Source organism: Artemia sp. Qi Xiang Cuo, chromosome 13 (assembly GCF_049724085.1).
Source record: "Artemia sp. Qi Xiang Cuo chromosome 13, ASM4972408v1, whole genome shotgun sequence".
Lineage (NCBI taxonomy): Eukaryota > Metazoa > Arthropoda > Branchiopoda > Anostraca > Artemiidae > Artemia > Artemia sp. Qi Xiang Cuo.
This window is the reverse complement of record NC_142806.1, coordinates 33,237,538-33,265,072: the sequence shown is the minus strand read 5'-3', so window position 1 is coordinate 33,265,072 and position 27,535 is coordinate 33,237,538. Positions and strand designations below refer to the sequence as shown.

At 36.9% G+C, this 27,535-nt stretch overlaps 1 protein-coding gene and 1 long non-coding RNA gene across 2 annotated transcripts in view; one reads left to right on the top strand and one right to left on the bottom strand.

The window, feature by feature from the left end:
* Window positions 1–27,535, bottom strand: part of LOC148945210 (uncharacterized) — a 63,682-nt gene that overhangs the window by 16,823 nt on the left and 19,324 nt on the right. The gene's annotated exons all lie outside the window — the stretch shown is intronic.
* On the top strand, window positions 11,921–26,192 carry LOC148945211 (uncharacterized). The gene is made up of 2 exons (XM_089099203.1): window positions 11,921–12,282; window positions 24,488–26,192. Exons 1-2 carry the CDS (start codon window positions 11,983–11,985, stop codon window positions 25,019–25,021), a joined length of 834 nt encoding a protein of 277 aa, XP_088955329.1. The 5' UTR covers window positions 11,921–11,982; the 3' UTR covers window positions 25,022–26,192.

The window sequence follows — 27,535 nt, the reverse complement described above, 5'->3', positions numbered from 1 at the left end:
ACACAAAGATGGTGAAGACAATAAAAGAGCTCATAAATAGTTTACAAGCTTTTTTAGTGAAAATAGGAATTTTCTGGAAGCATTTAAGACAGATCTAGTGGCTATAGGAGCAACATGTATAATAGTAACATAGGAGCAACGGTTATAATAGTAACAAAGAAGCTTCTTGTTTATCTATTCATTCTATATTTGCCTAGAGACAGCTTCTAAATCCTAACTCTGAACCATTACATTTCGTTTAGAAAACCATTTGTATTGTTTGTACACCGTTAGGACTTGGATAAGTCAGGAACGATATTTTGACGTTCTCGAGGTCATAGGTTCCTGCATAATTTTGTCCATATGAAGCGAGAATATTATCCCCAAATACACTCTAAACTCACTCTAATCCCGGTGTACTAACGGATTTACAATCCCTCGTATGCCTTCAAAAAATACAAGTGCAGCCCTATCCCAAAGTAACATTGGAGTCACTAACCCCTCGTACTCCCATACGCAGCTTAAACTAGGCCCTATCTCTCACTACCCCATCATTCCTACAACACACATGATGTTACCTCAATTTACGGTTGATAAAAAAGTTTCTGGAACCATTATTATCCGAGTTTCATTTGCCAAGTGTGTTTTTCGATAGTTTAAGTAAGCTTGAAGTGGCATGATGTCTAATAATCGAAGTTTTGATATGGATTCTAATATACAATTGGATGAGATCTTTTTGTAATTTAATAATATTGAGCCGAATATTGATTATTGATAATTGATTTTGACTACAACCGGTCATGTATTATTTTTGTAATTTAATGGCCCTGAGCACATTTGTTTTCTATTACCAGGCTTGCACATGAGTTTAGGTCCCCGAGTTGCCCTCCAGGGCCCCATCTCCCCTTCCAGTGCCATAGTGCCCCCGAAACCGATTTATTTTTTAATTAGAATTTTCCAACTTTGTCTGCGTATCTTACAATGACATTTTATATATTTAGAGCAAAAGAAATTCACTTTTAATGTTTTCCAAATACGAAATGAATATGATATAGATATGTTAGTCGTGATATTCCTATTAGAAAAATATTGGTTGTAGTGACATTTTTTCTTTCTCTTACTTAGAATTTGTTCTTTGAAAAGTATTCCTTAGTATTGGGGCATGCATAAATTCGAATTTAATAAAGTCGTATATATAGTAAGCGATGATACAACAGCCCTCTGGAAGAAAATGAAAAAATTAAGCATATTGAAAGTACTGCTTAGTATTTGGGTAAAAAATAAATCCTAAAACATTACAAATTCTTCATACAAAATAGGCCCTCCTTGCAAAATAAAAAATATTTCTGGCAAAACAAAAATAGATCCTAAGAAATTATAAATTCTTTTTACAAAAAAAATACTTCATACCAAACAAAACATAATTCTTGCAAAAAATACATCCTAAACAATCACAGATTCTTCTTACAAAATATAAAATACTTCTTACAAAAAAACTAATTTTTATGACACGAAAATACATCCTAAGAAATCAGAGATTGTTATTCCAAAATAGAAAAATACTTCTTACAAAAAAAACTTCTTATAAATGATAAAATTATTATTTAAGGCAAAAATTTATCCTAATAAATCACAAATTCTTAGTACAAAATACAAAATAATTATTACGAAACAAAAAATAATTCTTACAAAGCGAAAATACATCTTAAACAATGTCAAACTATTCTTACAAAATACAAAATACTTGTTACAAAACAAAAAAAATAATTCTTGCAAAGCAAAAATAATTCTTCCAAAACAAAATTACATCCTAAAAGATCACAAATTCTTCTTACAAAATACTACTTATAAAACAAAAAATACTTCTTACAAAGCAAAAATAATTCTTACAACACAAAAATACAGAAACCACAAATTCTTTTTACAAAATACAAAATGCTTCTTACGAAACAAGAAAAAATTCTCAGGAAACGAAGATACATCCTAAACAATCACAAACTGTTCTTACAAAAACCAAATACTTGTTAAAAAACATAAAACAGTTCTTACAAAACAAAAATTCATCCTAAAATTATAAATTCTTCTTACAAAATACAAAATACTTCTTACAAAATAAAAAATAATACCTACAAAACAAAAAATGCATCCTAAGAAATCCCAGATTCTTATTACAAAACAAAAATAATTCTTATGAAACAAAAAATACATCGTAAGCAATCACAAATTCATCTTACAAAATACAAAATACTTCTTACAAAACAAAAAGTAATTCTTACAAAACAAAAATACATCCTGAAAAATCAGAGACTGTTCTTAAAAAATATAAAAATACTTCTTACAAAACAGAAAATACTTCTTACAGAGCAAAAAATAACTCTTACAAAAAGATAATACATCCTAAACAATCATAAAATATTGTTACAAAATACAAAATACTTCTTAAATAATAACTCTTACAACACAAAACATAATTCCACAAAAAAAAGAGATTTTTCCTACAAAATACAAAATGCTTCTTACAAAACAAAAAAACTTCTTACAAAGCAAAAAATAATTCTTACAAAACAAAAATACATCCCCAGCGATCACAAATTCATTTTGCACAACAAACAAATACTTCTTACAAAATAAAAAATAATTCTTACAAAATAAAAATACATTCTTAACAATCATATACTGGTCTTACAAAATACAAAATACGTCTTACAAACAAAATATGATAATTCTTAAAACGAAACTCAGAGAAGAGAGAAAGTAACAAAATGAAAAATAAAATCAAAAAGGGTGAAAAAACGAGGATTTTGTCAGCCAGCGAACCATGAAGAAGACAAAATATAAGCAAATATTTCGACAAGGACCTCCACCAAGTCGTCCTCAGTGCTAAACAAAAACAAAAAAGAGATGAAAAAAAAAACGAGAATCTAACCTTTCGAAGTTTCCTGTACAAAGACAGAATAGACACTGAATAAAAAACCAGGCAGGAATCAATGAAAATGATAATTACCAAGATGATTGTGTAAGGATCTTTCGTCTTGCATTAATTTTGGCTGGTCTACAATTTCGGTTTTCATTAGATATGCAAATAGGTTCTTTTAAGTTTTTTCGGGTGAAAATATTGATTGAGTCCTTCAAGATTAAACTGTCGTAAATTGGGCTTAATGAAATATCTCAAGTATCTCTATTTATTGCTAAATTTTGGTTCATATATTTTTTTATCTCAATAACCTCCTTAAAAGTTTGTGGTACGCCATTAACAGTTGATATTAAAGTTGCCTCGTCAAACAGAACTAGATGGGTCGGGTTTACGAAAATATGCGAAGCCAATGCCGAATCAAAGTTGTCATTGTTATTTTTTAATCTCAGGGACTTATCTATTGAAATTTTGTGCTCATGCAAACGTTCACCTAGTTGTTGATGGGTTCTACCAATGTAAAATTTTCCACAAGAACACGGGATTCTGTAGACACCACTACCCAGTACAGGGTCTGTTTTATCCTTTCCTGAGTTAAAAAAATGTTCAACCCTTTGTTCGGTTCTGAAAGAAACAGAGAGATTATGTTTATTTAAAATTTTTCTAAGTTTATCACCAAGTTTCGGGATGTATGGTAAAACGATGAAAGTTTTTTTCTCAATTGCCGGTGTAACTGAATCAAGGGGGACAAGCTCCCTATTTTGTTCTTTTATCTTTTTTAATCGTCTATCTATTATATTTTCAATGAGTTTGATTGGGTAATCATTGCAAAAAAGAATATCCTTGACATAATTTAGTTCAGAATTTATATGATTACGAGAACAAATCTTTAAAACTCTGTCGACTAAAGAGATTATTACCCCTCTTTTCACAGAAGGAGGGTGATGGGAAGAGAAATGTAGATATCGATCATTATGAGTCGGCTTTCTATATATAGAAAATTCAAGACCAGGATTAGTTTTTATAATCAGAACATCTAAGAAAGGCAGCTTACCTGAATCTTCGAGCTCCATTGTGAACTGGAGATTCGAATCAAAAGAATTCAAATGTGCCAAAAAATCTCTTAGAGAGTCTTGTCCATGTTCCCAAACAGAAACAATATCATCAACAAAACGAAACCAGATGGAGTGTTTTAAGTGGAAACTATTCAAAGCAGACTGTTCTATGAAATCCATGTAAAAATTTGCCAAATAAGGAGACAAGACAGTGCCCATGGATAAGCCCATTATTTGAAGAAAAAATTTGTTTCGGAATTTAAAATACGAAGAGTATTTGTTGCAAAGATGGACCAGGGTCATTATTGTATCTATTTCCAAAGTTTTGTAATCTGACCAAGCTGAATTTTCCTCTAATTTTATTTGTAAAGCCTGCTCACATTTATGAACATCGCATGAAGTGTACATAGAAACTGCATCAAAACTAGATAAAACGGTATTTGATGTTGTACTTTGATTTTTTAACTTCTCAACAAGATCTATGGAGTTTTTAATATAGGATTTCTGTGTGCTTAGAAGAGGCTTAAAAATGGTGGCTAAGAAACTTCCTATACCCGTAGCTGGAGAACTATAACATGCTACAATTGGACGTAACGGATTATCTTTCTTATGGATTTTAGGCAGACCATAAAACTTAGGGGCTGAACAACCTTTGGGATAAAATTTTCTGTACATTTGGGGGGTAATTAGTCTAGTATCTTTTAAAATTCCTAGTTCATTTCTCAACTTCTGTGTGTATTTGTCCGTGGGATGAAAATTTATTTCTTTGTAAACATTATTATCCATTAAAAGGGTGTTAACTTTCAATTCATAATCTGCAAAATTCATAATAACAACTGTGTTTCCTTTGTCCGCTTTCTTAATTACTGTGTTTTTGTCTTTTTTTAAATTTCGGAGGATTTTAATTTCTTCCTTTAATTGGGTTGAAAGCGAAAAGGATGGCCTATAATCAAAAATACTCTTTACAATTTCACCTCTGAGTAGGTCTGGATTTTCGATTTCACCATGAGAGCTCAAGATATCAGACTCCATGCCCGTAATAATTTCTGATGTATTTATGTGTGTTTGAGCCATTGCAAATTTTGGTCCTTTTGAAAGAATACTTAGTTCCTTGGATGTAAATACCTTAGAGGATAAATTTTCCAAAGGAGGACCAGGACAAAATCTAGGAAGGAAAATCCGTGTTTGTTGAAACTGTTGAAATTCCAGTTTTGAGAATTTTTCCGATAAACAAGTTGTTGCTAAATGGAATATGTGTCTGAAAGACCTATGTGAGATTTGTAAAATCTGGTGAAAATCATGAGGGGACAAAATCTGATATAATAAGGATCTTAAATTAAGTATTTTATTACTAAGGACGTATCTTCCGGATCTAAGGTCTTTTAAAATATGTGTTAAAGTTTTGAAACCCATTCTCTGAAAAAATGGGCCTTCAGAATGTGTGCCTAATTGTAGGTTGAAACGTAAAGAAGGTGGAAGAATTCGATGTCTTTTACAAGTTTCTAAAAAATTAAACTGACAAATAAGATTTGCATGTTTCTTAACACAATTTAAAAAAATCTAAAACAAAATTGGTCCAGTGCTCCCTGTAAGCTTGACAAAAATACATTCTTATACCACACTGGCTATACATGCCAAACCAAACTCAGAGAAGAGAGAAAGTAACAAAATGAAAAATAAAAATCAAAAAGGGTGAAAAAAACGAGGATTTTGTCAGCCAGCGAACCATGAAGAATACAAAATATAAGCAAATATTTCGACAAGGACCTCCGCCAAGTCGTCCTCAGTGCTAAAAAAAAACAAAAAAGAGAAGAAAAAAAACGAGAATCTAACCTTTCGAAGTTTCCTGTACAAAGACAGAATAGACACTGAATAAAAAACCAGGCAGGAATCAATGAAAATGATAATTACCAAGATGATTGTGTAAGGATCTTTCGTCTTGCATTAATTTTGGCTGGTCTACAATTTCGGTTTTCATTAGATATGCAAATAGGTTCTTTTAAGTTTTTTCGGGTGAAAATATTGATTGAGTCCTTCAAGATTAAACTGTCGTAAATTGGGCTTAATGAAATATCTCCAGTATCTCTATTTATTGCTAAATTTTGGTTCATATATTTTTTTATCTCAATTACCTCCTAAAAAGTTTGTGGTACGCCATTAACAGTTGATATTAAAGTTGCCTCGTCAAACAGAAGTAGATGGGTCGGGTTTACGAAAATATGCGAAGCCAATGCCGAATCAAAGTTGTCATTGTTATTTTTTAATCTCAGGGACTTGTCTATTGAAATTTTGTGCTCATGCAAACGTTCACCTAGTTGTTGATGGGTTCTACCAATGTAAAATTTTCCACAAGAACACGGGATTCTGTAGACACCACTACACAGTACAGGGTCTGTTTTATCCTTTACTGAGTTAAAAAAATGTTCAACCTTTTGTTCGGTTCTGAAAGAAACAGAGAGATTATGTTTATTTAAAATTTTTCCAAGTTTATCGCCAAGTTTCAGGATGTATGGTAAAACGATGAAAGTTTTTTTCTCAATTGCCGGTGTAACTGAATCAAGGGGGACAAGCTCCCTATTTTGTTCTTTTATCTTTTTTAATCGTCTATCTATTATATTTTCAATGAGTTTGATTGGGTAACCATTGCAAAAAGAATATCCTTGACATAATTTAGTTCAGAATTTATATGATTACGGGAACAAATTTTTAAAACTCTGTTGACTAAAGAGATTATTACCCCTCTTTTTACAGAAGGAGGGTGATGGGAAGAGAAATGTAGATATCGATCATTATGAGTCGGCTTTCTATATATAGAAAATTCAAGACCAGGATTAGTTTTTATAATCAAAACATCTAAGAAAGTCAGCTTACCTGAATCTTCGAGCTCCATTGTGAACTGGAGATTCGAATCAAAAGAATTCAAATGTGCCAAAAAAATCTCTTAGAGAGTCTTGTCCATGTTCCCAAACAGAAACGATATCATCAACAAAACGAAACCAGATTGAGTGTTTTAAGTGGAAACTATTCAAAGCAGACTGTTCTATGAAATCCATGTAAAAGTTTGCAAAATAAGGAGACAAGACAGTGCCCATGGATAAGCCCATTATTTGAAGATAAAATTTGTTTCGGAATTTAAAATACGAGGAGTATTTGTTGCAAAGACGGACAAGGGTCATTATTGTATCAATTTCCAAAGTTTTGTAATCCGACCAAGCTGAATTTTCCTCTAATTTTCTTTTTAAGGCCTGCTCACATTTATGAACATCGCATGAAGTGTACATAGAAACTGCATCAAAACTAGATAAAACGGTATTTGATGTTGTACTTTGATTTTTTAACTTCTCAACAAGATCTATGGAGTTTTTAATATAGGATTTCTGTGTGCTTAAAAGAGGCTTAAAAATGGTGGCTAAGAAACTTCCTATACCCGTAGCTGGAGAACTATAACATGCTACAATTGGACGTAACGGATTATCTTTCTTATGGATTTTAGGCAGACCATAAAACTTAGGGGCTGAACAACCTTTGGGATAAAATTTTCTGTACATTTGAGAGGTAATTAGTCTAGTATCTTTTAAAATTCCTAGTTCATTTCTCAACTTCTGTGTGTATTTGTCCGTGGGATCAAAATTTATTTCTTTGTAAATATTTTTATCCATTAAAAGGGTGTTAACTTTTAATTCATATTCTGCAGAATTGCTTCCTCGATTCTATTTGCCCATTTGTTACGAATAAAATTTGCAGAAAAAATTCCTATAAAGCCATGGAGAGCGTCTTGAATTTTGATATCAGTTAAGGAAAAAAAATCAGTTACTTAAAAAGAAGTTAAAAAATCCAACTGATTATTGTATTAAAAAATTTTTATTTTCAAAATTAAATTACCCACACTGATACGATCGTCTAAAATAGGTATTATAAAGAGTCATTCGAAGAAGCTCAAAATTCTCCTCGCAAACCGTGGTCTTTAATTAATTGTTTTATAAAAAAAGAAAGGAATTTTAAGTTTCCTGAAGTTATTAGTTTAGAGGATGGATCAACTACTAATAAAATGGAGAAAATGGCTGATTTTTTGAATATTTATTTTGCTAGTATAGGACAGAAAATTGTTTCATCATTAATGAACCAGTTTGATTGACGTAGTAATGACCAGTTTTCTTCATACCTTCCATCTCCTCAAAATAATTTTTTGGACCTATTTCTCAGTCTGAAATAACACAAATAGTGTGTTCTAAATCCAAGTAAGTCAGCGGGAATTGATGGGTCTAGTTCTATAATTGTTAAAGAAATATTGTCCGCAGTCATTTTACCAAGCATATAATTAATTTTTCACTTAAAACTGGAGTTTTCTCATCTGCTTTTAAAGAAGCGAGGATAATTCCACTTCACAAAGGTGACTCTCCTGAAAACCTATCTAATTACCGCCCTATTTCTATTTTGTCAGCATTTTCTAAAATATTTGAGAAGGCAATTTATAAGAGGCTGTATGACTTTCTTAAATTGTCTAATTTTTTCACAAATTCCCAGTTTGGTTTTTGGTCTGGACACAATACTGAACACGCTATCCTTTCTCTCATCCAATGTATTCATTAATGTTTAGGTAGAGGTAAGATTCCAGCAACAATACATTTAGATTTTAAAAAAGCATTCGATTCAATATCTTTTTTTGTAAATTGGATAACTGTGGTTTGCGTGGACTGGTGTTGGATCTAGTTAAATCTTATCTTGATAAGGGAGGCAATGACTAGATGGAGGCAATTTCCTTTCTTTGCCTGTTCCTCAGTCTTCAAAGATTGGGTACCTCAGAGCTCTGTCCTAGATCTTCGGATTTTTCTAATTTATATAAATAATCTTTACCACACTTTGGCAATCCTGTGTCTCAACATACATTTTGCTGATGAAAGGGCAGTTGCAATTTCTGAGAGGAATGACGAGGAGTTAGAGGAAAAACTGGATACTGTATTTTCTGATGTTCTTGATCGGTGTTCTTCAAATTTTATTGCTTTGAATTTATCAAAAACTAATTTCATAATTTACGACAGAAAGTCAAATATCTGCTCTCGTATTATCCGATTTACCTCTTCAAAGTAACTATTATCAATATCTAGGGTGAAAACGATAAAGTACCTTGGACTTGTGATTGACAAAAGCTTATGTTTTAAAAAACACACATTCAAAATCTACTTTTAAATATTTCAAGGTATGTTGGTTTAATGCGAAGGTTGAATCATTATTTTACCTACTCTGCTTTACGAAGCATTTATTTTGCACTGATTCAGTCTAATATTAAGTATTGTTCTCTAGCTCTCTATTTAAGCTCTCTATTAAGCTCTCTAGCTCTCTATTTGCTCTCTATTTAAAAGCCATATTAAACCAATACATATTCTTACAAAATAAAGCCCTAAGAATACTTAAACTTTTTATTCCATCACCTATTGCACTTCCAAATAAGTCTTCTATAGCATCTTTTTATACTTATAAGGACGTACATCCAGTTTCTCAACAATTTACTTTTGGCGCAATTCTTTTAAAATTCAATTATGACATTTAGAAATTACCGCCATAATATCTCAATAAAAGTTTGTTCTCCCAATCGCAAGATTTACATCATTATAACACTCGACAAAAAAAAGATTATCTACATTGACAAGAATAGTACTGAGAGATCTAACTTCACTCCGTTTGTGTCAATAGCCCGGTGCTTGGATGCCCACAAAGATCTTATTGATAAATTTTTTTCTATCCATTTAATGAAAAAGGATTCTTACATTTCATTTAGCTCAGAACTACTTTTAATTAAGCGTCTTTTTAATAAGACAAAGTTTTTTGTATGTTTTTTTGCTCGGGGTGAATATGGGCCTCTCGGCTATCTTCTAGTATTAATTTATATTTAATAATATTGAAATTTGTCTATATTTAGTTATGGATCCTGGGCTAGCTGCTAATTTCATATTATTGTTGTGCTATTGTATCTTTGCCGTCGTGAATGTTTCATTATGTTTTCTCTTGACATGGCACTTATTCCATTTCGGTGCCAAACACGACTTTTAACATGGTTTCAGTTACAGCTTCAATATGAGCTTTGTTGTTGGTATCTATGGATTCATTGTCTATATCTCTCGATAAATTATCGATGGTAGTAGTAACGTTTTCTCGCGCTTTGTTTTTCATTGATTTGTCTTTATATTCCTTGGTTATATTATCTGCCAATGCCCTTTTAATTTTGATTTCGATTTCACGATCTATCACCACATTATTTTTACATAGTTGGCAGTTTCGGCACATAGACAAGATACGCATTATGGCATTGGTAGAAGAATATGCCCATCTTCCTTTGACCTTCCGATGAATGCTAATACCAGAAAGATGATGAATGGTTTTATCAACAGCGAAAGTGTTACCTGCACAATGAGCAAGAAATTGCCCCTCTTTATCAACTAATAGTCTTAGGCTTTCATTCTATTTGAGTGGTATCATCTCATGATATCTTACTCTCGCATATCCACCTCCATAAGAGTTGAATGGTTTCGATACTCCAAAGGAATCTAATCTCTCATTGTCATGACAACGCATGCATACATTCCCAATAGCGTTACCACTAGTACTTGTTTCATAGTTCAAATATGTCTCCTTGTCAGCATTCATTGCTACAATAACTTTATCATGTGCACACACTCCCCTGGAATATTTCCTCTTCAGTTTCTATTCAAATAATACGCATGTGTTTATCTTTCCAGTACACAATTAATATTGATTGAAAACATAAAATAAACTAACTACTTTCGATGACCCATCACAAAATAGTACAGAGGCAGTCATATAAAAAAAACTTTCAGTGAGTTTTATATTTAAAAGTATAGATGGCGACACGTTTTCACTACCTTAAGTGGTGCCATATTTTCTGTTTTATTTATAGATGGCAGCAATAATGAATGTTAAGCTAGGTTACATTGGTTTAACTGCTTGCAAGTAAGGTTCGTTTAGGTTGACTTAGCACAATGCTAAGTGAACCTGAACGAACCCAATGTGAAAGCAGTTATCTCAATGTAACCTAGCTTAAAACTCAGTTATGAAACAAAAGTCGGAGGGGGCAAAAAGTTGGCGAAGGGGGAGGGTCATTAGGGCCCCGGAGAGGAATTGGGGCCCTGGAGGCAAGCTTAGGGATCAAAACTCATGCGCAGGCCCAGTAATGGAAATCAGATGTGCCCAGGGCCATTACATTACAAAACATGCTACCTGGCTGGTTGTAATCATAATCAATTATCAAAAATCAATAATCGGGTCGATACCATTAGTGTACAATAAGATCTTATCCAATTGTATATTAGAATCCATATCAAAACTTTGTTTATTAGACATCATGTCACTTCAAGCTCACTTCAACTATCAAACAACATACTTGGCAATCGAAACTCGGACAATAATGGTTCTCGAAATGTCCTTATCAACCGGAACTTGACACAAAATCATGTGTGTCAGGGAAATGATGACGTAGTGAGGGATAGGGCTGAGTTAAAAATTCATATAGGGATACGAGGGATTAGCGGCTCCATAGGTACATGGGGATAAGGCTGCGTTTGTATTTTTTGAAGGGATATGTAACTCCATTAGTACACCGGGATAGGGCTGAGTTTAAAGTGCATATGGCGACACTACTAGGGACTACCAAAAGAATTTATTTTGAAGGGGGATATTGGTTTGAAAAATGTTCTTTGCCCGAGGTATGTCATACTATTTTTTCTCAAGTATTACAGAATTCTGTGACTTTCTTGTATAACCTTCAGCCTTACTGTAAGAGGTCAAGCACTATAATTTTCACAAAAATTCTCAAAAATCTGCTTATCAAAGTAAAATGCCAATTACATTAATATAGGAAATTGGACTATAAGAACGTTAGGCAAGTGTTTTTGCTATTTTTATCTCGTTATCTCTTAGCAATAAACTGGGCACTAGCGCATAGATAAGAAAGTGAAAGTAAACAGTGAATGCTTTTAACGATTCCTGATTACTTCAATCACATCTGCAGCAATATATGTTTGAATGGGAGCTCAAATAAAAGCGATATCAGTGCTTGCGTTGCTTAGTTTTTTCGGCATCCTTCTCTACTTTTCGATAAACAAAGGAAGTGGCAGTGAAGCTTTTGGATCTATGACTGAGGGCAAACCAAAGAAATTATTTGGACCTAGTGTTGAGGTGCATGATCCATTCATCATAACAAGATTGAGAAATGAGTTGATGCATATACCATCCGAAAATGGATATCGATTATCGCAGAACGATCCTTTGTACGATCCATCCATGGGGCAGTCAAAAGCAGTGCTAAAAACTTTGGATTATAAGGTATTTTATAATTATAGATTGATAGCCACAGGTCACCAATTGACACCGAATTTTGGGTTTTAAACCTAATTTTAAAATCTAATAATGTTTTTTATTAAAACCCCATTGTTTTTATTACCCAATAATAAAAACAATGTTTTTAGTGTTTTTAAAGACGTCAGGGTTTTTTGTATTTCACTTTTACAAAACTGAGTATTGAATTTTCGTTGTCCATGGGTGCTATAGCAGTCTTATCTTACAAATGAGTTTATTTCATGAGTTTAGTTCATGTTCATGGAACTTTTGTTTGCTTATTATGAATGAGTTTAACTCTTTTCAAAATGGTACTCTGTTTACGGTACTGTCGCATGTCCTCAAAATAATCAGCTCAAATTGCTTGAGGACGAATTTTGTACGACATTTAATGTCCTACAAATAATGCTTTTATAGTTTCTAATTGGAATTCCTATTTCAATGTAATCTTTGAGATTTTTGTCAGCAAGAATATAACCTAATGACGGATATTTTCTGTCCAATTTTAGATTGATAAAGCATGCCATTCGCATAACTCATAAGACTCATGTATCTATAAATCAAGTCAAATTATAGCGATAATTATATCTAAAAAAAAAATCACTGAACCATTCCATAGTACTTTTATATGCCTTGAATATTTCATTTCTGCAAGAAATAGTTTCTAGCGTAATTCGTAGTTTCAGAGGGCTCTTTTTTTCTTTCTTTTTTTTTACCAACAAGACAATGAGAGCCATAGCATACACGATACTCCATAAATCAATACATTTTACCTCAAGGTAAAACATAACGAAAGCCGTGGTAACGTCAAATAGCTAAGTGGTAACGAACTGTAAGTTCGGAGCGACTGACGAAAATAGTAACCGGTGCTCTTAATAAAGAATGAAAAAAAACGAGTTTTTATGCTGATTTCAAATATGTAAAATTCACTACGCTTAAAGTTGCCCATCAGCAGCCACGATTCTGAGAAAAATCGCTTGATTTTCGAGAGAAACACCCCCAAAACGGCAAGCGATCTTGATAAAATCTGAGAACGTTATTTTAGAGGTATTCAAGCTCTTATGGGAAAATGTGAACTTTTGTATTTTTTCCACCAGAAAAATAATCACGAGTTTTTTTTGTTATTTTTTCCCAGGGATGGGCGTCTCGGGCCAATTGTCCTCGAAAAACCTGAAGAGGGCTCACTCGAGCGGAAATTAAAAGTTCTAGTGTCCCTTTGAAACTGCCACAGAGATTGTCCCATGGGAAAGTGTTTTGTGCCATGTTTTGGCAGCAAAGAACGATTTTGAGGGTCAGGCTGCTGTCGACTGAAAATCCCGAGACAGCCAATCGATCTAAAAAAATCAAAAATTATATATTAAGCGTCGCAGTTTCAGAAAAAGTAACACGGTGTTGCACCCGTTCCTAAAAATTCACGTAATCCACACAAGGCAAATGGCTAATATCGACATTAGTTTTAAAGTTTCATTCAACTAAGTCGACTCATTTGATGTTTCATAAAATTATGTACAGTGATGTGCAATTGTGCATCTGCTATGATGAAGAGGGTGGTAGGTCATTGTGTAGGTGTCGAGGGGTGCCAGATGTCTCCCACTGCTGTGTATGTTGATGCCCTATTTTTATAACTTTCCGTGTGCCTTCAGGTAAATAAAAGAAGGTTCGTGGGGGGGGGGGAATGAATTAATGTACAATCTCCCTTCATTTTTACTAGGCTTGAATAAAGGTGCTGTAGGGTTATAACACCCTACTTATAGCTACTTATAGCAAAAACGTTTTCTTTTGTAGCATGATATGTTACAAAAGAAACTTTTTTTTTGCTAAAAGCAGGGCGTTTTCATATATTATATGATTTTATTCATATTCTTAGTAAAACATAAGATGTGTAGGTAGAGGGGGAGGGGGCAATCCATGAGTATCATCTGGAAGTTGCCAGCAGTGGGAGGCTAGTGAAACCATGAGTCTTATTCCATTGACCTCGAAATAGAAATATTGGGTTTTATGTTTATTAATTCGTTTGTCCAGCAGCTTAAGACGGAAAATCTTAATCCTTTATGTTTATTCTTTTGTATTACAAAGTTGGCGATAATGAATTCATTAAGTGTAAAGTTACCCAATTGAAAGTTTAAACTCTGGTAAAATGTGCCTAATTTTCGACAAATGGGGAAAGCAACTGATAAAAAGCGAGTAATTTTGATGAAAATTACGCCATTGAATTCAGCATAAAAGAGACCTCTATTGCAGACGCTTCAAGCCCATATCTACAAAATGGTAAAAATTTTCCGATAAGGATCATCAAGTATGCGTGTTTATTTTGTTTTCGTTCGTTTGTTTGTTTTCTTTTCCAGGAGTGACTGTATGGAACCGATGGCTCTCAAATACCAAAGAAGGCTCATTTTGTCTAAACTAAGCAGCATTTTCTGTCTTTTTATGCATAAGGCGACATTTTTAGCCCACAAGGTTCACAAAAGCTATCGAGCAGAAATTCTGAGATAGCCAATCGATTTAAATTTATCAAAAGTCGTATATTGAACTTTCTGATTTAATGCCCGTGCCACATCATAGTCACATCTATCGATAAAGAAAGCCAAATATCAAGAATGACATTGCAATTTTCTTGATTTTAGCGTCACACTTGTATTTAAAAGGCAAAAAATTAAAATCGCAAGAGATTGGTTTAAAGAGTTTGCTCCAAGAGTAATTTGTGTCCAACTGTTCTCTACCAATACTATGTCTTCTTAACTTTTGCCAGATTCCTCTCCCAGACAGAAAAACCGCTGTTCTAAGTTTCCATCTTTTCTAGTTTCAAAAAAATAGGCCTTAAATGCTGACCTTGATTGTCAGTCAAGAAATTTATGTTTGAGAGTTGAACAATATTCAACACGAAAAATTAAGAACGGCAAAAGTATTTGGTGCTGTAGTCTTGAGTAATTTTGATTTTATCGACAAGTGTGACTATAATGTGGCACGGGGATTAGAGACACGATGGCGCATTCGTATCTAGAGATGCAGTTACTCCCACAAAATAAACAGTTAATGCAAACATTACATTTAAAGCTTCATCCAAATGAACTTATCCATTTTAGGCACATCAGTCAGTACGGAAGAGGGCAAGTGGATCTTTAAGTAAGCGGAGATAGCGTGTTTAAAGCCTGAAAAATATATTTTTATGCTCAAATGTAATAATTCTCAGTGATAACTGAGATGCTCAAATATGAAAGCTTCAGAAAAATATTGAATGAGAATTGTGGAAGGGGAGGGGTGTAGGAATTGATCTCAAATCCCCTTGATTCCCAGGAATTTCTAGTCATCCCCTTTAATATTGGTAGTTGTGGGGGGGGGGGGTAACACCGTCCCCATTGTGACAGTCTTTTTCTATGTGGCATAAACGATTACATTCACATACCTAACGGCACAGAGGTGTAAAAGTGGGTTTCGGGCATCATGAGTGCCACCAAAAAATTCTTGGGCTACAAGGAGCTTAATATTCACCGAGCGATATGGTAATATTTGTAATTCACTATTTACGCACTATGTATACTTTCAGTTACAGGAAAAAATATGCAGGATCCCCAGTAGAAATAGAGAATTTAACAAGAGGATTTTAATTCTCTTAAAGGTTGATAGAAATAGGGATAGAAAGTAACCTAATTTAGGCAAAATTTGGTGCAGGAAAGGAAAATAGTAACGATTATAGACTGCTGCAATCTTGTAGGTCTTCACTGCTCCCACCATCTTTACTAATAATACTACCAAGGTAAGTGAAGCTGCCCACCTGATCAATCTTTCCATTATCCAACGTCACCTTATCAATTTCACTTATTCCTAGCTTTAGTGACTTAGTCTTCTTAACATTAATTTTCAAACCTATTCTAGCACCCTGAACTCGCAAAACCTATAAGAGTTCATTCATTTTGCTCAGACTTTCATCTAGGATGATTAAATCATTAGCATAATCTAAGTCCAGGAGAGTTCTTCCTCCCCGTTTGATTCCGTGGTCTCCCATTGCCTTTCCTGTGCTCCTTAAGACAAAGTCCATCAAAATAATCCATATAAAGGGGGATAGAACACAACCCTGCGTAACTCGTGATTTATTACAAAACCAGCTGCTAACCTCACTGCCTACCTTAACCGCATTTTTATTAATTTGATGTTTACTTTACAAAGAAATAACCAAATTTCATATCCCCTATCCGTAGACCTATCTTCAGTGAGACAAATTTGCACAATTCAAGAAAAAGGGGACGAATAATCTTTAGAATTATTTCAAAAATTTCAGAAGAAAACGAAAGGTGATTAACGGAATATCAGCCTCCCTCAAATATAGAATATTTGTTGGTTTTGACTTCTAATGTCGCTCTTTACATTCAAATTTTCCCCCTTTATTACTTAATTAACGAGTTAAAATCCTAACCTAGTTAAAATCAACACAGTATTAGGTCATGAAATGACCCTTAAATTAACATAGTACTCATCCTGCAGACTGGCAGGATGGATATCAAATAGTAGGGTATATAGGAGTGCTGTTATTGATGTTAAAAGTAAAGATCACCATCACTAGTGTCTAGAGCAGGGTTACCAACTTTTTGGTCAATGAATATGTCCCTGGAGCATCCAAAAATGTGTCCTTTTCAGCCAAATTATGTCCATATTTTGTCTATAATATGTCCGTAATATGTCTATCTTGAAATCTCAGAAACTAGTTCTCTTACGACTGGTAAACCTCTTTCAAAAGGGTCAGTTAACAGTCGAATATAATGAAAACGAAAAAGAATCATTTAGCTCAACCATAAAAAATGAACTAGTGTGAAAGCACAAAAGTCATAAAAACATGTAAACAGTAAAAAACTAATTGTCGGAGCTTAAGGCTCATCTTTCTATGAGAGTTCCGCTTGACAGGTATGGTCGGCATGAGGGTCAGCATTTTGACTTCTTTTGGTAGCTTTTTGCAAATCAGAGTATTTCTTGCGCATGTCATAAGGTACAATCCAGGAGTCAAGCGACGTTGCGGAGCAGTAGGTAAGCTGGGTTGCCCTTCAATCAGGGGGGTGACATCCCCAAAGGCATAATTACTGGACCTTTGAACAATGCTGAACAAAATAGATGTCTACAAATTCTGATTGGATGCTGGTTTTTGGAAATGATAGGCGCGGGGGGGGGGGGTTGCCCTCAAATCACTTTTGACTCTTATTTTTTTTATCAAATGAGCCCCATCTGAAGTTTATACGACTTACTATTCCATAAGACCTTATATGTCCCTGGGGCATAACTTATAACCCTTGTCCCAGACTCCCAGGGCTCTTAGGGGTTATGTAAACGCTGAGGGCATTGTTATATGTTCTTTGGACCATTTAAAAAAATTTCTATCTCAAAATTTCTGTTGGATGCATCTAGGGAAAATAATACGTGTGTGGAGGGGGTGGCTCCACTCCTCTCCACCAAGGGTGGAGGGGGGCTTACTCCAAGGGTGGCTCGTCCCTTGTGTTTCAAGAATCATTCTTAAAAAAAATAGACAAAAGGTCGAACATTAGCGTAGAGAGGGGGGTATTGAGGAGGGAGTAGCCCCACTCATATACGGAATAATTTCTGTACGTTTTAAGTTTTAATGTCACTCCTTACTTTCGGTAGAAAAAAACTAGTTTTTGTATTTATTTCCCATCATTTTTCCGATGATCCCAGGAAATCCACCCCCTCTGTGGAAAATTCCCCCACGAAAAATTCCTCTGTATAAAGTTCCTCCTATGCAAAATTCTTCCGCCGGGAAATTATCCCCGGACAATTCCATCCCTGCTGCGAATCCTTCCAAGAAAATTTTTTGCTTACGATTCTGCCTTAAAAATACTCCTTACCATACTTTTATTTGAAGAAAGACTTGTATTCATTTAGTGGTTGATCCTTTTTAAGGTCATTGGGGAATATACCTGTTTGGAAAATACCCCCCCCCCCTGGAAAGATTGTCCCCCAGAAATTTTCCATGGAGAATTTCTCCTGGTGATAATTACCCAATGGGAATTTCTCCCGTGGAAAATCCCCCTACCCAAAAAAAGATCCCAAGAGAAGTCCAACTCTGCTGAAAACTCCCCCTGACATTTCGCTCAGTGTGTTTAAAAACACAATGGGATCAACAACAACAAAAAAGACAAATCAAACACATTCTATACAAAATTTCTGGTAAAGCCCCCCCATATAAAATTTACACATAAAGTTTTACCCCCAGAAACTTCCATCCCAATGGGATATTCTCCCCATAGAAAATTCATCCCCAGAAGATCTCCTTCCTCGCTGGGAAAATGTGGGTATACTAACAAATACTATATATAAACAATGGTAGAGATGGGTCAGGAGGTCGTGACCCTACACCATATATGGGCATAGAACCACGTGGTTTATGGACTTTGTCAGTGAGAATTTGAAAAAACAGGAACTTTCTCACATTTTTGTATGTTTTTATGGTTTTTGTCAGTGAGAATTTGAAAAAACAGGAACTTTCTCAAATTTTTGAATGTTTTTATGGTTTTTGTCACTGAGAAAACCAGGAACTTTCTCACTGAGAAAACCATAAACCACATGGTGCTGTCACGAGTCAGAACACCTGTGCTGTCGACCTCAATTCACCTATCGTGAATCAATAATTCCCCTTAGAAACAACAAATTAATTTACCCTTTCTTGACAGATCAATCAATCAATGACATCATCTGTCAGACTTTAAAAATTTCCGCCTAGAAACATTTCTCCAGGAATAGATCCAAGTCATTAATGTCTTTGCCTCGGGAACAGTTCTACTGGTCGAACTCCAAAGGATATTAATAAACCAAGGCCATGGACACAATTAGGCAAGAAACATCTTAGCGATGACTTGTTTTAGCGCGCGAGAAGGTTTCCTATTAATTTGAAATGCGTTAGCACAGAGATGCCAATAACAAAGGAACACGCTGAATTTGCGTTTAGGGATTATTTGGGCGAAACCGTTTTAGACAGGTTATGGAACTATTTCGGCGAAACAGATAGAGACATTTTAAAAGAAGATTTTTGAAGAAATTTTAGAAGAGAATTTGAGTGTGGTCGTTATAATACACAAGTTTCATTTGAACAGTGTTGTGAGGTCCTCTAACCCAACCCCAAAGGGTTCCAATCCTCCTACCCCAACCCCGAAGGAAGCCCCCGGTCCTCAAAGGCCCCCCAGGCCCCAACTGTCCCCCCAGACCCCCAAAGGCCATCCCTGTGCTCCAAAGGCCCACCCTGTCCCCCCAAAGGCCCTCCGCCGGTCCCCAAAGGCCCATCGAGCTCCCAAAGGACCGACGGGGTCCCAAAGGCCCTCCACCGGTCCCCAACTGCCCCTCAGGACCCCCAAAGGCCCTCCCTGTGCCCCAAAGGTCCTCCTCCGGTCCCCAAAGGCCCATCGAGCTCCCAAAGGACCAACGAGGTCCCAAAGGCCCTCCACCGGTCCCCAACTACCTCTCAGGACCCCCAAAGGCCCTCCACCGGTCCCCAAATGTCCCCCAGGCCCCCAACTGCCCCCCCCGGACACTCAAAGGCCCCCCAAGCTCCCAAAGGGTCACCGGCGCCCCAAAGGCCCACCCAGACCCCCAAATGTCATCCCCGGGCCCCCCAAAGGCCCATCGAGCTCCCAAAGGACCAACGGGGTCCCAAAGGCCCTCCACCGGTCCACAAATGCCCCCCAGGCATCCAAAGACCCCCCCGGCGCCCCAAAGGCCCGCCACCGGTCCCCAACTACCGCTCCGGACCCCCACAGGCCCTCCCCCGGTCCCCACATGTCCCCCAGGCTCCCAACTGCCCCCCCCGGACACACAAAGGCCCCCCCAAGCTCCCAAAGGGCCACCGGCGCCCCAAAGGCCCACCCAGACCCCCAAATGCCATCCCCGGGCCCCCCCAAAGGCCCATCGAGCTCCCAAAGGACCAACGGGGTCCCAAAGGCCCTCCACCGGTCCACAAATGCCCCCCAGGCATCCAAAGACCCCCCCGGCGCCCCAAAGGCCCTCCACCGGGCCCCAAAGGTCCCCCGGGCTCCCAAAGGACCAACGGGGTCCCAAAGACCCTCCACCGGTCCCCAAATGTCCCCCAGGCACCCAAAGGCCCTCCCTGTGCCCCAAAGGCCCTCCCTGTGCCCCAAAGGTCCTCCTCCGGTCCCCAAAGGCCCATCGAGCTCCCAAAGGACCAACGGGGTCCCAAAGGCCCTCCACCGGTCCCCAAAAGACCCCCCGGCACCCAAAGGCCCTCCCTGGGCCCCCCAGGTCCTCCCCCGGTCCCCAACGGCCCCCAAGGCCCGCCCCAGGTCCGCAAAGGTCCCCCGGGCTCCCAAAGGATCAACGGGGTCCCAAAGGCCCTCCACCGGTCCCCAAATGTCCCCCAGGCACCCAAAGGCCCGCCCTGTGCCCCAAAGGCCCACCCAGACCCCCAATGGCCATCCCCGGGCCCCCCAAAGGCCCATCGTGCTCCAAAGGACCAACGGGGTCCCAAAGGCCCTCCACCGGTCCCCAAATGTCCCCCCGGCCCCCACAGGCCCTCCCTGGGCCCAAAGGCCCTCCCGGTGCCCCACAGGCCCTCCCCCGGCCCCCCAAGGCTCACCCCAGACCCTCAACGGCCATCCCCGGGCCCCCCCAAAGGCCCATTGTGTTCCCAAAAGACCAACCGGGTCCCAAAGGCCCTCCACCGGTCCCCAAATGTCCCCAGGCTCCCAACTGGCCCCCCGGACCCCCAAAGGCCCTCCCCCGCCCCCAAAGGTCCACCAGGCTCCCAAAGGACCAATCGGTCCTCAAGTGCCCCCCAGACCCCCCAAGGCCCACCCAGACCCCCAAATGCCATCCCCGGACCCCCAAAGCCCATCCCCCGGTCCCCAAAGGTCCCCCCGAGCTCCCAAAGGACCACCGACCCTCAAGGGACCCACAGACCCTCAAAGGCTCTCCCCGAGCACCCGTCTTTCGTTGATGTGTGTTGTCTGAAAACTATGATTTGGGATGTGTGGTTTGCTATTTCAGGCTTTTCTGAGCTAAGGTTTCCTAGTATTTCGTAGGTGAATGTTGACTGAAACCAATTGTTTGGGATGAATAGTTTGCTATTTTTGACTTTTCTGAGCTAGGTTTCTTAGTCTTTCGTTGGTGTGTGTTGACTGAAACCGATGATTTGGGATATGTAGTTTGCTATTTTTGACTTTTCTGAGCTGGATTTCTTAGTCTTTCATAGGTGTGTGTTGTATGAAACATATGATTTGGGATGTGTGGATTGCTACTTTCGACTTTTCTGAACTGGATTTCTTAGACTTTCGTAGGTGTTTGTTGTCTGAAACCAATAGTTTGGGATGAGTAGTTTGCTATTTTTGACTTTTCTGAGCTAGGTTTCTTAGCCGTTCATAGGTGAGTGTTGTCTGAAACCGATGATTTGGGATATGTAATTTGCTATTTCCGACTTTTCATAACTGGATTTCTTAGTCTTTCGTAGGTGTGTGGTGTCTGAAACCTATGATTTGGGATGTGTGGGTTGCTATTTTTTGACTTTTCTGAGCTGGATTTCTTAGCCATCTCGTAGGTGTGTGTTGTCAGAAAATTACGATTTGGGATGTGTAGTTTGCTATTTGAACTTTTCAGAGCTAGAATTCTTAGTCCATCATTGGTGTTTGTTGTCTGAAACCAATAGTTTGGGATGACTAGTTTGCTATTTCAGGCTTGTTCATTTTGAATTTCTTTCATGAAAAGCAAGAGTTGGAAAATTAGGGTCTTAGTCCACCAGCCTGAATGGTGGAAATCCACCAGCTCAGTATTGGGGTCCCAGTCCACCAGCCTGAATGGTGGAAATCCACTAGCTCCGTACTGGGGTCACAGTTCACCAGCCTGAATGGTGGAAATCCACTAGCTCAAAATTGGGGCCTTAGTCGACCAGCCTGAACGGTGGAAATTCACTAGCTCAGAATTGGGGTCATAGTCCACCAGCCTTAATGGTTGAAATTCACATTAGACGACACAAAAACTTACACACACACAAAAACTTACACACACACACACAAACTTACACATGCACACGAGAACTTACATGCACACAAAAAATTACATGCACACAAAAACTTACACACACACACACACACACACACAAAACTTACACACACACACACACACAAACACGAAAACTCACACACACACACCAAAACTTACACACACACAAAAACTTACACACACACACACGCACACAAAAACTTACACATGAACACAAAAAAAAACTCACACACACATGCACAAAAACTTACACACCACACACACACACACACACACAAACTTAAACAATGGACAAATTTCATAACTTGCGGCCCTTCCTCTGGTGGCTCTGAGGGGTCATATCATCTCCAAAGACTTATCTATTGTATGTTTCAACAATACTGAACAAAATGCCTATCTCAAAATTTTAATCAGACGACTTTTAGGAAAAAAGGGCGTGGGACGGGGGCTAGTTGTCCTCCAATTTTTGGTCACTTAAAAAGGACACTAGATTTTTTAATTTTCGTTTGAACGAAATTGGTTCGTGCGGTTTTATACGTTATACGATTATATAAGCTATCGTTCATATGGTTATGTATATTTCGTTTTATGTGGTTACAGGATTGAAATGGCTTTAGGTTTGGAAACAGAAGAAGCCGGGGGTGTATCAGAAGAAGAAGGGGGGGGGGGGTATTTTACAAACAGGGATATTCCCCAATGACCTTAAAAAGGATCAGACACTAAATGAATACAAGTATTTCTTCAAATAAAAGTATGGTCAGGAGTATTTTTAAGGCAGAATCGCAAGCTAAAAACTTTCTGGGAAGGATTCGCAGCAGGGATGGAATTGTCCGGGGGTAATTTCCCGGTGGAAGAATTTACCTCTTGCGAAAAAATACCTCTTGCGAAATTCTAGTGCCATTGGTTCGATATGATCACCCCTGCAAAAAGCAACAACAACAAATAAACACAAATCCGTGATGTTTCTTGTGGCAAACACTATAAAATTTTATTTTTATAAATAGGAGCTTGGAACCTCTACAGTGGGGTTCTCTGATACGCTGAATCTGATGGCGTGATTTCCATTAAAATTCTTTGACTTTGATGGGTTTTTTGTTTCACCTTTTTCGAAAATTTGGCAAATTTTCTCAAGCCCACTAATGGGTAACACTATACTTAAGAAATATTATATATTTGGAATCAGCACAATAAGTCAATTTTTTGGTACATCTATTGATAACAAAATTGATTCCAGATCATCATGAATCTAATTTTTTTTTTGGCTAACTTTTCATTTTCAGTTAGCAATACGTGATAAATATAAAGATGTTTTTTGCCTGACTATTGGAAGTTAGAAGCGATTGCTAACTAAAATGGTGCTTGCTTGTCTATTAACTTGACTGTAGCGTAAAAGCAAAGAGAAATAAAATCATTTATAGATGAAAGAATACAAACTTGTAAACAATTTCACGAGTGTTTGCAAATAATTTTCTGCGGGAAAGAGCCAGCATTTCCGAAACATAATATCGTTTCTAAAAAAATAACGTTCGTAAAAAAAATTAGCAGAAAATAAGTAGTTAAGTGAATTTAGTGCTAGACAAGTAGTTTTAATACTGATTTGGGGAAAAACGATATTTTTTTTTTTTTACAAAAATATGTATCCAGCGGTGAAATATTATCTCATAAATTTGTAAAGTATGTCCCTTTTATGTCCAAAGTTTCTAAAATATGTCCCTTTTTCGCCCTATTATGTCATTGTGTCCCTGAACATAGGAATATGTCCTTCGGACATAAAATATGTCCAGTTGGCAACCCTGGTCTAGAGTTACTTATAAGCTGAAATATTGGAAAAGTAACTACCTTCCGAGAAGTTATGACGTTAGTAGACTCCAAGAGAAGCACTTGAGTATTTGATTGATATATCATATGAGAATAAAAGGAATTTAAGGAAAGTAAAGAAAGCATTAAAAGATGAACAAAAGAGGTGTGAAGAAGATGCCATGGATAAAGTTGCCAAAGATTCGGAAAATGTAGGCAGACGGCATAATTATTATTGATTCTAGTCGAAGTCCAGTTTCTAGTTTAGTCTAACAGAGAACGCGCTTTATTACAGTTCATAGTCAGTTTTTCATCGAAAACTTCAATCGTGATGATATAATTTTTATTTTAGTAATAAAAACTAAAATTAGTTTTGACACAATTTTATTTGCAGACAAAAGGCTTTTTCATTGAATGTGGTGCTCTAGACGGAGAAACGAGGTCTAACACGCTTTATATGGAACGAAGTCTCAATTGGAGTGGAATTCTTATCGAAGGAGATCCTAAAAACTTTGAATTACTGAAGAAGAAAAATCGAAGGGCCTATTCTTTCCCAGTTTGCTTAAGTCCTTTTCCATATCCCGAAATTCTTCTATTCGAGCAGCAATTCAATATTGGTAAAATAACCGACACGGCTAAGAGTAACACCGTCCAAGTTGAATGTTATCCTTTGAGTTACATCCTTTTGGCTGTGAACCAAACATCCATCGACTATTTTAGTTTAGATGTTGAGGGTAATGAATTGAAAGTGCTTAAAAACGTACCTTGGAACAATGTTGATATTAAAGCGTTGTCCGTGGAATTTGTACATGACAAAGAAGGCAAAGATGCAATAAGAGAGTACATGAAAAGTGTTGGTTATGATCTAGTTACTGAGATTTCAAGAGATGATATGCTTGCCAATGATTTTATTTTCCTAAAGAGGTGATTTTCTTAAAGACATGACCTACCCTTTAACAAAGTGTGCTTCAAATTAGAAAACTTGCACGCTAGGATAAGGTGAGAGCTATGATTATGCAGATCAGTGCCGCCTCAATTCGAAAATTAGGAGTATCGTTGACTTCCTAATGTTTTGAAAAATATCAGTTTAAATGAAAAGGTATTTATGGTGTTGTTCTTTTTACAATTTGCATCGGATTAAAAAATGTTGCTTCCTTTTTTAAAATAACAAGGTCATGATGGGTGTCACAACAATGATAACCTAGCAATAAGTAACTGAACCCCATAATAGTAAGTGAACTACATAATCGTAGATTCGTGATACATAATGAAATTACAGTCTACATAATAGATCTACATAATGGAAGAGTAATAAGTAAGTGAACTACTTAATAACCATGAAGTAAGTGAATGTATATCGACAAAATCTGAAGAAAATCTGAAGATTTTTGCTAACCCAATTCTACACAAGTGAATCTTGTGATTTTGACATAGAGTCTCATGCCTTAATATATACTTTATCAAAGGGTCTTTGCCTAATTTCTACTCATTAACTTCAAAAACATCCTTCCACTACCCATTGCCAACCTTTCCGTAAATTACCTAAAGGCCGAGCTGTCATTGGAAGGTTTCATGTAAGATTTTGAATGTTGGTGGAAGAAGCAGTACAATAGCATAACTTGTTTGCAGAGTGGATTCTGTAAGCCCTGTGTTTAATAAGTTAAATCCGCAACAAGGAATTCTTTCCCTTTTATTAATAGTTTTAAAAATAAATCTTTCTTATTTAATTTATGTCGGTCAGAACCACAGTTTATATAATTAGCAGTTAGTTTACCGCAGATGATTTCTGGCTCTTCATTCTCGGTGCGAGCAAGAAGCTCCTCCCACTTATTTGTGTAATTATGGATTAGTGTGTTTACGTCAATCAATGAGAAATCGTTAGAAAGTGAATTATTCGTAATTGCGAAAGCAGAAAAAAACTTGGTGAGACGTCCAAGTGGTTTACAAGTGTCCCATCTCACAGGTATGACTTAATTTATATACAAATTATAACAATCTATCATTTATATACAGTGGACTCAATTGACTGGCCTATGTAGGATTTTATAAAAAAGGGGGCGGGAGATTGATGAAATTTGTGAAAATAAGGATCTTTCTTCTTCTAATAGCTGGTGCAATAGGTGTGATGGTCTCAGGGGCAGATCCAGGATTTTTAAGGGGGGGGGGGAAATAGGTTGATCTGATAAATTTACATTAGGAGCAAGTTTAATTAATGCAAAATTGCGTTAATTAAGTAAATTACACTACTTTAAGGGGGTACCCCTCGCCCCCCTCTGTATCCGCCACTAGATGGTTTATTATTTTATTTTCACGTCGTGATATATATTTTCTCAGATTATTGTTCCTGTGATACTTGAAAAGGCTAGTTACCTGTTTTGGCGGAGAGCTGAGATAAGACTAGTTTCGTTTTCAATCAATGTTTACGTATGAAATGGGCAGACCTTTCCTGAACTTTAAACAATAAACACATCTGTTTGAAAATCTTTGCACTTTGTGAATTTAGATAGCGATAAGGGCTCCTGATTGAGACTGATTGTGCCCACCACTTAATTTCCCTTTGAGAAAAAATTGATAAAACTTTTAAAACTGAAATATCAATGCGAAGCACTAAAATATCATTATCAAATGTCATTGTTTTATGGCATTGTTCAAATAGACTTATTTTTAACTTGATTATCGTTGTAAATTCATTCTTTGCCTTTCTTTCCATTCTTAAACCAATCTTATATTTACATAAAGAAAGAAAAACGAGCAAAAATGGGGTTTTTATAGGCCAAATGAAGATACTGAAAAAACGAAATATTTCGAGAGGACAAACGCCTCTCTTCTTCAGCGCGAAACGAAACGATGTATCAATAAAAGCCAAAAATTAAAAGAATTAAAACCAAATACCTAACAACCATAAAAGCGAGTTATTCGCCAATATCCGCGATTTGCACAAAATCCAAAAAATATGATCTGCCATCGACGGATGGCAGATATTTGGTTTTAATTCTTTTAATTTTTGGCTTTTATTGATACATCGTTTCGTTTCGCGCTGAAGAAGAGAGGCGTTTGTCCTCTCGAAATATTTCGTTTTTTCAGTATCTTCATTTGGCCTATAAAAACCCCATTTTTGCTCGTTTTTCTTTCTTTATGTGATGTCAGGCCAATGTGGTTTAAGAAATTATCTTATATTTACCTTTTGCATTATTACAGCCCACTATATATAAGTAGAGATGCCTCAGGAGGTCGTGACGGGAGTCCATATATGGGCATAGAATACTGACGGGAGTCCATATATGGGCATAGCCTCCCTAGGGAGAATGATTGCGTAATCGGTCAATGACCTCTTTTTCCAAGGTCGATTTATTTGATGTTTCTATGTGTAATAACTCCGGAACGAAGGTTGCACATGCGCATTGAATTCTAACGGGAAAAATGTTATTGATCTAGGACTCGA